Source organism: Gobio gobio (genome assembly GCF_949357685.1).
Source record: "Gobio gobio genome assembly, chromosome: 16".
Lineage (NCBI taxonomy): Eukaryota > Metazoa > Chordata > Actinopteri > Cypriniformes > Gobionidae > Gobio > Gobio gobio.
Window position 1 is genome coordinate 6,278,496 of NC_137109.1, and position 13,342 is coordinate 6,291,837.

At 37.1% G+C, this 13,342-nt stretch overlaps 1 protein-coding gene across 5 annotated transcripts in view; it reads right to left on the reverse strand.

The window, feature by feature from the left end:
* Window positions 1–13,342, reverse strand: part of thoc2 (THO complex 2) — a 148,968-nt gene that overhangs the window by 114,297 nt on the left and 21,329 nt on the right. For all 5 annotated transcript variants that reach the window (XM_079838977.1, XM_079838979.1, XM_079838978.1 and 2 more), the window contains exons 4-8: window positions 13,187–13,238; window positions 8,494–8,564; window positions 7,697–7,818; window positions 5,866–5,999; window positions 3,298–3,458 (exon numbers count right to left, since the gene is read on the reverse strand). In XM_079838977.1, coding sequence (XP_079695103.1) covers window positions 3,298–3,458; window positions 5,866–5,999; window positions 7,697–7,818; window positions 8,494–8,564; window positions 13,187–13,238 — 540 coding nt within the window. The remainder of the gene's footprint in view (window positions 1–3,297; window positions 3,459–5,865; window positions 6,000–7,696; window positions 7,819–8,493; window positions 8,565–13,186; window positions 13,239–13,342) is intronic.

Below are 13,342 nucleotides of genomic sequence, written 5' to 3' on the forward strand. Positions count from 1 at the left end.
AAACATAAAGCTAAAACGGCAATAGGTGGCGGCAGGTGACCGTCTGAATGAGAGTCATTGAGTCGATTCGTTCAAACGCTGATTCATTCAAGAACGAGGCAGTTGTTTACGAATAGGTAATTGAATCTTTTATTCAACAGATTCATTCACTAACACGCTGTTGCGGTGACACGCGTTCTGCTGTGATCTTTGTTTGGAAGTATTTTCGATGCTGAAATAGTTCCAAAAACAATTATTAACATTAAGTCAATTACATTTTAGATGCAATATTGAGTGTTTTTGTTCTGTCATACGAAATCAGTGTAATTTTCAGTCGTGATGTAATTCAGGAAAACAGCACTCTTGGCATCATATGTTATAAATATAAATAAACTCCACATTTCTACATTTTTATGGCAGTGTGTTAACCGAGTTTCTCTGTGTGAGCAGTGCACATTTGTTTCGATTTCACCTCGAGAGGCTGCGCGAGTGCCAACAGCGCAATGTTATAGTTATGTCAGTTCATTATACATGATATATTATCCACTATCAATCTCCACTTACACGATTCATTCTTGCATTTTGATGATTACCTAGTTATTGTTTGTTATTGATGTTTAAAATCAGGATACTTGTCCGGTCGGGCAAGTCAAATTCTTTCACTTGCCCCTTCAAAAAATCCACTTGTCCCGGACAAGCGTTAATGTCGAGCCCTGTTAACAGTAATTCCAAATTACATTAATGTTTTTCAACAGCAAAAACACAAATGAGTTCGATATCGATATCACAAATCGTATAGTCACACAGACAATGCAAGTGCATTTATTCAATCAATTCAATCATTATGAATGGCCGTGTGCATTTTACTTTCGCTTTAGAATTAGCGCCAATTCGGGGGCAGCAATTGCTTGATGTGTTCATTGTTATTCCTAATGAAAACACAACAACAACAAAGTACAATGACAAAACTCACTTAAATAGGCGCTTTTACATTTCGCTCTGAAACCAAATCTTCTGCCATCGTCTTGTCAGTTAGCTTCACTCTTGTGATGAATGAAATCTGACTCCTGCTGCGTTTGTGCTGCGACTCGCGCTTTATTAAGCAGACACGTTCAGTTTTTAATTGTAGTGTCGGTTATCTAACTGAACTGAAGCTGAGGCAAGTGATGTAACCGTTGCTGGGCTGAACACCGGTAACTAGTCGAGGTCCATGTTTGGATTTATTACAGGTCATCAGTGAAGGTTTGATCGCAGATTTAGTCGCAGTAAACAGCGCAAGCAACTCGTGAAGAAACATAGAGCGCGTTTCCATTACCCTTTAAATTGCGCAAATTGAAATTGCGAATTGAAAATACGCCCAATGGAAACGTGTCAATTTCGCAAAAACTCCCATATATCGCAAAACAGTTTTTATGCTCGCATGAGGTGGTTTTTCAGGCAATTCGAAAAAGGACATTTTCGCAAAACTGCAATGGAAACAGTTTTCACATTTACAGGTCACCTGGTACGGCCACGCATTGCTCTCACATAGGGCCTACATATAATTTTTTTTCCACTCAAGTATGTACGAGATCTTATGTCGTTAAAACGACATATATTTTCTCCTAATAAGGAAAGTGGCGTAACTTTATAATGACGGACCCCGGTGCAACCACAAATATCATAACTATCTATAGGCCTACTGTAATTATGACATATATTCAAGAAATGTATTAAAACAGAAAGACGCTATAGTTTCAGCCTTGCTCAAAGACTAGGTCAATCCATTCCCGACGATCTTGGTTTGCTTCTTATTTATTAAATATAGCCTACAGCCAAATAGTTGATTAAACATTGATCAAAATTAAAATACAATTTATACAAAACGAAATTAATTTTAAAGAAAGACTTGCTAGAAAACACAATTCAATTGTGCTCAAAATCCATGTCTCCAGACATATGCGCATCTGATTATGTAGCCTTACTCATGCTGCTCACTTTTCATAATCAACATATGAAATTAAAAGATTATAATATTTAGACATAGCCTAACTATATGAAACTAAATAGGCTACGTTTTTTTAACCTTTCTTTAACCCTCTTTCCGACGAAGTCATTGTCGCCTTTTGATGAATTTTTTCCTTATTCCAGCGGAAACTTAAAATTCTCCGTCATTTTTAGCCACACAGATAAGTGCAATACATAATTATAAACTATAAACCGTCTACTTTTATTAGTGTACACTCACGATAACAGCAAAGGCCGTGGACTCAGGGAACAGATTATTTTGCACTCCACTCCAAACGTTGTCTTCATTTCAAAAATATATTTTGTTTATTAAACGCAAAGTTTTTCATTTCAAAAGCATTTCTAAATTCAGTTTATATTTCCACAAAACGAAATTCCGAGCCAAAATAACGAAGTGGTAAAAAAAAGTTGAGTTACCACCATGCAAATTCAAACTTTTCGCTCGTCTCTGGCAATGCGTCACAATAACCTGGCGTATGTAAAAGTGGATCATTCTTTACAGATGATGGTATGTTTGGACAGAAGACGAGTTCTTTATTAAACTCATAAAAAAACAATAGAATATAAAATGCCACAATTTATCATAACACCTCATATGTGCCGCTCAAGTATAAGGTGCTTTCCTTGCCATCAGTGCTATAACACGCACGTCTCTTTCCATTAAAAATAATGGCGCGCTGTGGCTGGGATATACATAAACCTAACAACATACGTAGCATGATTTTTGGAATGATTTATCACGAGAGGAAAAAAAAACGTTTTAGTCGCATAACATCAGTTAATGGAAACGCTGTCATTTCGTAATATTTTTTTGTCGACTTTTAGAAAATATCGCAAAAGTTTTGCACAAATCTGTAATGGAAACGCGGCTATAGACTGACTGAACAACACTTATTTAAGCAGAAGATCTCCTATGAAGATTGCTGGACTCCAGCGTACTTGTCTGTCTGTGTTTTCACATCATCAGCGCTTCTTCCGCAGTGTAGAGAGAGCGCGTACACATGGTTGCCAGATTGCAAAGATTGATTAAAACCCCTGGCAAAAAATGTATCCATTCAAGAGAAAAGTTCTGATTGGGCTACATTTGGCTACATCAAGCAATAAAGCTCGTAGTAGAGTCTGTAATATTTTAGCTCCTCTTTTTTTGTAGAGTTTTTAGTGAACTATATTTAAGTCTGGTCTATTTTCGTCTACGATATTCCATGTTAATACAGTCACAGTTATCGTGTAATTTTCTGTGCGGTTTTGCATTCAGGAAGCATGTCAAGAGCCGCAGGCTGAAGCGGATGTGGTGATGGTGATGGGCCGTACCTGGTGGAACTTGAACTTGAAGCCGAGCATGTGGCAGAGGGTCTGGTGCTCGCACATGTAGGACTTGATAAGAGGGATGAAGAGCTCATCGTGGTCAGAGCGACACTCGTACACCTCCAAGATGATGTCCAGCACGCGGTTTGGGTCCAGATTGAAACATCCTGTGGACAGAACACTGACTGCATCACCTCATGATCTCAATGACAGTTATGACACACAACAGCTGTGATTGTGACAGCTGGTTTGAGCTCACTCAAGTGATCACAAACTTTTGTTCTGGGCTGCAGTCCCAGTCATTATCAGGGCTCAACACAGACGGCCCAATGACCTGGGGCAAGTGTCAGAGTTTCATCTGTCATTTGCCCTAATGGTTCACGCTACATGTGTTTTTATTAGGGATGGATCTAGGGGTGTGCGATATTGACAAAAAAAAGATGTACATCTCGATATTTTCTAGTTTATTGATAACGATATTTAAATTTAAGTGTGTTATTGTGCTGGTACCTTTGGCAGGTTTAAGACTGTCGTGGTCAGCTGACTCCTAAAGTTTTTGATATTCTTCATATTCTGTGTGGTGGTCAGAAATAGTTTTTTTCCAATACGTTTCAATTGATTTGTACCTTTTATGAGCATTTTTACATTTATTTTTTAAACCTAATTATATGCATGCACTTCATACATTTAATCAAATTGAATTATAATAATAAGACACAATAGGGCTGTTAACCAATCAAATTAAATAAGTATCAACAAAATTCATCTTTGCATTTGAGAGGAAACACAGAAACTGAAGTGGATTTAGATCATTTACACTGTTTAAATGAGCTCAGAGGTGACAAATTAATAACTTGCAGTTACATAATGTTTTGATGTTTTGAACATAAAACGTTGAATATTGATATTTGAAATTATTTAACCTGTTACTGAACTGTCACTGGCCCACCGGTGGGCCCATTTGCCACTGCATGTTTAAAACAATTATATCCTATATTTATCCTGATCTAATGTTGACAAACTTTATATCTTTCGAAAGCTTTCGAACTCAAGATTCATCCTGTGAAAACTGTTTTGAAATCGGATTTTGCGTTACCATGGAAACGGTACTCTAAATTCTTCTAGCGGCTCCTCCCCTAGTGGGCGTCGTCATGTTTCATATAACAACATTTATTTTAAAAACTTTATAACAAAAACCTTTTCTAATCTTGACAAAACACATATCGTCAGAAAGGTCTGAGTCTCACAGTTCTATATCTGCCCACTGTTTTATGATATTTGCGTAAAAAAAATCTATGGAATTTCAATGACACCCGGTGGCTATTTGTGGTACAGCGCCTAAACAAAATCTCATGGGAACTTCTATTTTTGTGATATCAACTCTGCGTTAGACATTTAGCTTTTATGTGATAGTAATTTTAGAGTACAAATTATTTTGTAACATATATTTTACATAAAATATAAAATATTTAGTACAGTACATTTGATTAACAGTAAATTTAAACTTTCATAACTTTTTCATACTTTTATTTTTTGAAGTGTTTTCACTTGAGCCATAATCTGCTGACTGTCTTCTTTAAAATGAGACAAAACTTATGTCTATATTCCAAAGCATTCTTGAATTGCAACCATTTAAGTTTGTATAGTGCATTTTCATGTATATTTTCAAAATGGGGGGTGACAGTTAACAGGTAAAAACACGAAAAGACACTTTAAATGTGAAATTAAAACCACCAGTAGGCGGCAGCAAGTCGCTGTTAATGAGCGAGTCATTGAGATTCAATCAACTCATTCAAACGGCTGATTCATTCAGGAACGAATCATTTGACTCTCTTAGGCTAAATCCGAAATCACCCCCTAAACCCTCATTTACTATTCCCTACGTTAGTCCACTAATACAGTTCACTTGAAGGAGTGAATGAAAACGAGTGTGTGAAGTCGTACAGAAAAAACTTGTAAAAAAGAAAAAAAAATTAATACTTATAACTTTTTTTTGTAATTTATTATTTCATAAATGACTTTACGGTCTCTTTTTTGATCAATGTAATGTCCCATTGCTAAATAAAAGTAATATTTACAATAAATGGTGTTCTTTTGAACTTCCTATTGAATCAAATACAAAAATATTTTTTTATTTTTAACTTTAATAGTACGAATAAATGTCATCAAATCATCATATTAGAATGATTTCTGAAGGATCATTGATGACTGGAGTAATGATGCTGAAAATTCAGCTTTGATCACAGGAATCACATTTTAAAATATATTACAACAGAAACAAGATCATTTAAGTTGTAATAATTTCACATTACTGTATTTTTGATCAAATAAATGCTGCCTTGGTTCGATTAAGAGAATACTTTCAAAAACCTTAATGTTTCCAAACTTTTGACCGCTAGTTATACATTCAATTAATAACAGTATATTAGCTTAAATTCAACAAGCAGCACTGAACTTCAAGATCATCTACTGTTAGCCATCATCATCATCATCCCACATCAGGAAAGGTACAGCGATGTTGACAGAAGTTCAGCTCACGGGTCATTACGAAAGGTGCTGCGGTGCGTACTGTACCTATTAAAGACTTGATGTTCTCCAGAACGATGTGGCTGGTGAGATTCCCAGATAGATCCTGCCCAAGCTCCGTGATCAGCTTAGCATAACCTTCATTCTCCTCACGCAGCAAATTGAACTTCTGCTGTTTGTAACTGCAGAGTGAGGGATGGATGGTTACACTGTGACCGCACAATAACTTCATGCAGTCATCTCAGAATAATGAAGCACATCAGAGCTGAGGTCTGGTGGTCATGGGCAGCACTGTGAGGCTAATGCCGCCCGCAGACGAATGCCAGGCATCCCAGAACACCAAACCAATTACTTCATTCAAACATGCTTATGTTAATGAAACGACTGTTAGATGCCACGTCAAGAACTGTGGAATGGGCGGAGAGAGGGCTTTCAGTGCACTGTAATCTTGATAAAACTCATTAAGAAAGACCTACACAAAGGCATGAAATTAATCATCATCAGGAGAGTTCAGGCTATGCCTTTTTATTTACAGCAAAATGAGGCTGGGGACATTTTATAGACTCACAACAACATGCTGAACGAGCAGAAAGCAGTGACCTGTGCCTGAAAGAGAACAACACGGCACATTTCAGCGCAGGAACTCCGGGTGTTTTATACCCACTGACTAAATCTAAAACACCTGGCGGTTCAACAGGGGTCAAACTCTGCGCTTCAGATGCAAATGATCACGTACAAGTGATGGATAAATGTAAAAATAGTGATGTAAATGTTGGTTATGTACATAGAAACTGTGTATTTTAGTTTGACAGCGCAGGGAGACCAACTCTTACACCAGTCGCGGTGCATCATGGGACGTGAAATACTCGCTTTCCCGTATTCCGCTGATATTTTCATAATTTTACAACCATCAGCATTTAAAAAATTAACACTGCATATTCATCACTGTATAAATTAAATATATTTATTATTATATTGAGATGTAGCTAAATTCTACTGTATAACATACACTATATTGCCAAAAGTATTGGGACGCCCCTCCAAATCGTTGAGTTCAGGTGTTCAATCACTTCATGGCCACAGTGCAGTGGGGTAAAGTGTGTCGCCACTGGACTCTAGAGCAGTGGAGACGTGTTCTCTGGAGTGACCAATCACGCTTCTCTGTCTGGAGATCCCATGGACGAGTCTGGGTTTGGGGGTTGCCACAAAAACAGGACTTGCCTGACTGCATTGTGCCAAGTGTAAAGTTTGGTGGAGGGGGGGGTTATGGTGTGGGGTTGTTTTTCAGGGGTTGGGTTAGACCCCTTAGTTCCAGTGAAAGGAGCTCTTAATGCTTCAGCATACCAAGACACTTTGGACAATTTCATGCTCCCAATTTTGTGGGAACAGTTCGGGGATTTGCAAGATTCATATTTAAAACATCTTGCGGCTTAATATTTCACAGACAATAGTCTATATCGCAATTTAATTTAGGTGTACAGACCTACCTTTTTATTTATTTATCAAAAGTGATGACTTTACACAGTAAAATCCGCTTTTATGACTGGATTCCGCGTTTTCCATTATTTAGTCAAGTGTAGTGAGCGTGTCTTTTGTTATTTGATTAACATTAAAACGCAAACAGCTGGAATATTAGATTATGGGTTAATCTCGGCAGACATTATACAGCTCAGAGCCTTCACACAGTTAATTAATAAACCAGCGGTTAGTTATATTGGCCTTTTTCATGCTTTAGCCGTTATGCCGATGGTTGTAAATCGATCAAAAATATCGCCGGCCGATACATTGTTACATCTCTATTACTTAGGTTTTGCATCCACAGAAAAAGATGCAATTAATCGTGTCTAACACGGAGAGAACAGCCGGAAATCTGACTTACAATAGTTTGGTCTTGATTTTGACAATCTTCTGGTTGAACTGCTGAGCCTGTTTGATCAGTCCCAGAGACTCCAGGGTTTCTGGATCCAATCTCTCTTTTAGCACACCGTCAGGAACACAGATCTGAAAACAACAGACAACAATGCCGCTAATTAGACACTCATCACCGAAACAGCTGTGGAGGCTCTATCATGAGGATAAGACCAGCATTAAATTCATCAAAACACTAGAATAATATCTCTGCATCCATCAGTGCAGCACTGCCCACATCCAACCTCGATGGCCTTCAGCTAGACTTACACAAGACACTAATAACACTGCATAACAAGCCTGTATTTGCATACTAATCAGGCGTACAGTGGTTTAAATGAAAGCAGGAGAGCAGGCGCACTGCAGGTCTGGATGAGTCAGCCGACCGCCATTGCAAAGCCATCCTGTCACAAACTCATTGTGTTCTGCTGCAATAAAGATGGTTCGAGGCCTAGCTGGAAAACCCAGAGCCGCTGTGAAAGTGTCCTGTGTGATTCCAGCACAGTGCTGGAGGTTTGTTCACGGGAGGAGAGCGGCCCTTTGTGAGTACAGTTTAATTTTTCACTAGAGGAAAGAATTTGGGCCACTCAATACTCTAATGCAGCTAATCTTCAGAGTCAGGGGATCGGCCACCCACTTACGTATGCACAGAGTGGGGGAAAAAAAGCATTTCCTCAACCGCAGTGTGTGCTGGAGAGAAGAGCGAAGCGTCTCGAAGTGCATTACTGCCACACTGTGGCCGTGAGGACGATGACATGCTCTACTCACCAAACAGGATCCAACCAACTGGGTAAAATGATCCCGCTTGTGTTTCTCCTCCAAACAGCCGGTCTCAATATCTGCAAAATCAACAATCACAGGTCAAGCGTTTCGGTTTTCAGGTCAAGTGAATGTATGTGAAGTCAAGCATATATAGCGTGTTTAAATCTATGTGTTTTGTACATCTACTGCCATGGTTACAACAATTATTTTAAAAAGACACTGTTCTTTTAGACAGGCCATTAAATAAGCTTTGTAGCAAGAAAATAACCCAATCCATCTTCATCAGGGTAGACAGTCTTTATAATGACATGAAATGTATAAAGAATCTAGCTCATGTCATTTCCAAAACTGCAGTTGTCGTCTACTGAACGTTTTTTTTTTAAAGATGTTTTATCGACTGGCATACTGTTAAACTTCCAATTCTCACGATTCAATAATAAAAAAAATGCCATTTTTGATACACAGGGTAAAATTGCCACAGCATTAAAGGGTTAGTTCACCCAAAAATGAAAATTCTGTCATTAATTACTCACCCTCATGTCGTTCGACACCCGTCAGACCTCCGTTCATCTTCAGACACAAATGAAGATATTTTAGTTGAAATCTGATGGCTCTGAAAGGCCTCCATTGGCACAATGCACGGTTCACTCTCAAGACCCTTAAAAGACACTAAAGACGTCGTTACAAAGTCCATCTCACTACAGTGGTTCTACAATAACTTTATGAATCGACGAGAATAGTTTTTGTGCGCAAAAAAAACCCTAAATAACGACTTCTATAGTGATGACGATTTCAAAACACGGCCTCATGAAGCTTCGAAGCGTTATGAATCACTGAGTCGATTCAGTGGTTTGAATCGCCAAATTTCAGCAGTTTGGGGGTTTGACACGCGATCCGAATCATGAATCGACTCACTGATTCATAACGCTTTCGAAGCTTCATGAGGCCGTGTTTTGAAATCGTCATCACTATATAAGTCGTTATTTAGAGTTATTTGCGCACAAAAACTATTCTCGCCGATTCATAAAGTTATTGTACAACCACTGTAGTGAGATGGACTTTGTAATGACGTCTTTAGTACCTTTTAAGGGTCTTGAGAGTGTAACGTGCCATTGAGCCAATGGAGGCCTTTCAGAGCCATCAGATTTACACTAAAATATCTTCATTTGTGTCTGAAGATGAACGGAGGTCTTACAGGTGTCCAACGACATGAGGGTAAGTAATTAATGACAGAATTTTACATTTTTGGGTGAACTAACCCTTTAAGAGCACAACATTCAAACAGCATCTAAGTTTTACTTAAACACCAGTCAGTCATATACCCTCTACATAGTACCCTATACTATACCCTCCCATAGTCTTATCATTTTTAATCAAAGCATTTTCATAACCGAATCTGCTCTCTGAGATTCCTCAGGCCTGATGGTAATGCTAACTATTAGGACTGGGTACTTTACAATTCGATTTCCATTCACAAGCTTTCGATTCGATTCAATATCGATTATTGTGGATATTTATCAGATACAGTTCATGGCCAATTCTTAACTACTGCTGTAAACTATACATGGTAGTCAGTTGGTACATTACTAATATTGAAGGTAAACTAACTGATTTAAATACAAACAAATTACACTCAATTTAGTTTTTTATTATAAGAAAGTTATATTACTAACTTTACAAATTACATTATCATATTTCTACTCCCATTTTTTTTTTAAATAAACATTTAAATTGTGGCTTTCATAACTTGATTTATTCAAACATGCATTAATATTGAAGAACATCCGCGGTTGAAACACTGATTGAGCAGTGTTGATTGAGCTTCGATTTCCATCTTTTAACATGCCTTCAGAGACGATCATGTTTGTTTTTGTGCTGTAACTGGTATTAAGGCGGAAGAGAAGATCAGTTCATGTGCCTTTTCTTTTGAGCTGAGCTACTGTGATCTGTCATACCACATTAAACAGCGACAAAACTGTATTTATTTAAAAAAAAAATCATAAAATGGACGCAATTTGAAATCTGAGACTTTGTATCTTATCAAAAGTAATCAAGCACAAAGATTATTGCGATTGATTTGGAAAGGAAGCGCTCTACTAAGTTACAATCATTCATCTGAAAAAAGGATGACTAATAAATTCTTGGGATTTAAGAATCGATATCGGTTCGATTAAAATCGAGAAATTTATCTTTTTTTACCCAGCCCTACCAATTATTAATAATTCTTCATAATAAATCAAAATAATTAGAAACGCATTACTATTGTAATAAAACTGCACATGCAGAGAAGAGAGAGTGAGAATGTGCAGCTGGTATTGGACAATAACACAGAAAACTAGTACTGAAATCGTTCTAATCACTATATTTAGAAATACCTACATTTTTGACCACTTTGAGAACAGTACTTCTTAGGGCTGGGCAATAAAACTAAATAAAATTATATGTTTGTGATAAAGCATTTGTGCATTTATACAAATACCATAGAAACTAAGTGACATTTTACCATGGTATTGAGGTCAGTGTTCATTTTGACAGCAAATTTTGATTTAGTTTTAGTCATAGTCTTTTGACTAAAATGCCATTTAGTTTGTCATATTTTAGTCACCTGAATTTTTTTAGTTTTAGTCTAGTTTGTTGAATAAATCTACGACTAAAATCTAATGAGTTTAGTTAAATTGTAATACATTAAGCATCTAAGCCTTACACAACCGACGGTCACTAGAACTGACATTTTGACATCATTTTGTTTTTGACATTAAAAATACACGAAAGCTTAATTCACTTTGTCTGTATTTTAAAAACATCTATATAGTTTTTATAACTTTGTATTTCTGTTTTAGTTAGTAGGCCATATCAGGTTAAGCTAACGCTTCAAATAAGTTTGTTTATTTATTTATTTTTATTTCAGTTAACATTTATTTAATTTCAAGTAATGAAGTTTTTTAAATGGTTTTAGTGAACTATTATAACCTGATACTTTATTGAATACGTGTCAAATACTGGTATTTCCTCCTGACTATATATTAAATGGGAATTAAATTAAATAAAGTTTATTGTGTAACCAAAAAAGAATATATAATGTGTGACTTTTAATGATAAACAAGTTCAAAATACACCGGGACTCTTATTTTGAAATGTCTGCGCCTCTATTGCAGTTGCAGGAGCTCATTCAAGTTCAGATGAGATAAAATATGCATTGTTAGAACCGTCTAAAACATGTTACTGTGTAAACATGGTAAAGTAAACATTGTCATTATTCATCAGCATTAGTTCATAAACAATGGTCTGGCATAAATGTGTGTTATTGATTGATTGTGAGCCGCTCTGGAGCGCTGGATTGGGGATGTGTGAGCCGTGTTTTCCAGCCGTTAGATCAGCACGATAACATCAAATGTGCGCATCTGTTACACAGGACATCAGTTCTGACTGGATCTCTTCCCTAATCGACCCTCTCTAACATTTTCGTCTCGTTTTTATTTGTTGACGAAAATGACAGTTAATTTTCGTCATAGTTTGTGTCATCCAACACTAGTTTTTATTTAGTTATCGTGACGAAAATTATTCATCAACGAAATTAACAATGATTGAGGTGTTATGTGTTGTTTTAACTGTGGTTATCAAGATCTAAATGTATGACACTATGGATGACCAATGGTTAATTTTAATAAAACTCAAACAGTCAGAATCTTTACATTTTACCATATGAAAATGAGGTTGCTTCACTTTTACAGATGTTACCGTTTTTGTTAATGAACATAAATTTACATCCGCATCCTAACTCAAGCTACTACTATGGTCAATAGTAGTATTCCCAGGAGACAAAATATGCAATATTATTAATATTGCAGCCTGCACTGCAAACTGTGCTAAAGATACAAGTCAAAGTCAGGCGACACAAACCGGTTTCATGACTTAAAACAATATCAAGCCATGAAACAGGTTTGTCTCAACCGACTTTGACTTATATCTTCAGTACATGTATCCGCACATTTGACATGCATCTTTCTATTAAAAAAATCAGCCTTTAAACTTGAAAGAAACAAAGATTTGACATTTATTGATGTCGACTGACACGAAAAAGTTATTTTCTCTTTTTCCCAGGCCAGAAAAATCAACAAACTAGCTATTGTTAGAGATGTGGATCTTCTCATTCTATAGGTTATTTTAAGAAGGAAAAAATCGTTTAGGACTATAAATATGTCTGCTGGAGGTCTGTCGACTCGCATTTAAAGCTAACCGACGTGGACTTGTAACTGCAAAACTGTCATTTTGATCTCACGGTTTACAACATGTTGGAACAAAACATTATCGGTAATAAACTCGCAGGCGTTCGCTGTAGGTTTCGAGAACTGTAGTATCTCCACATAGCATTAAATTAACATTTAAATCAATCACAGTGGGCCTGACACACGAACAGCAGGGAATCTGAGAGCTTCATTAGAATAAGTTCAGTAAGACTCTTCAGCTCCTTCAAACTCAGCATCTGATTTATGCAAACATCTGTCAGAACAGCGATCTATGCGAACACACGACTGCAGTTTAATAAGCATGTTCACTCGTGCGAGTAACAAAACTGTCGCTCAATGCAAACGCATCCTGGCTCTACTTCACCAGGACAAATGAGATGACACTTAAATGAACCGTTTGGCGCACGTTCTTTAATCAGCATTAGCAGGTTTAGACACACGGCAAGACTTACCTAATATACAGAAAACATCAGCTAAAATAGAAGGCATATCGTCCCGCAGCTCCTGAAAGACAAACATGGCACAAATGTTTACAGCATTTCAATTTCACGGAAACTCAACGTCTCCATTTCTCCCGCTGGAGATTCCAGTTCAGTGGAGGACGGTGG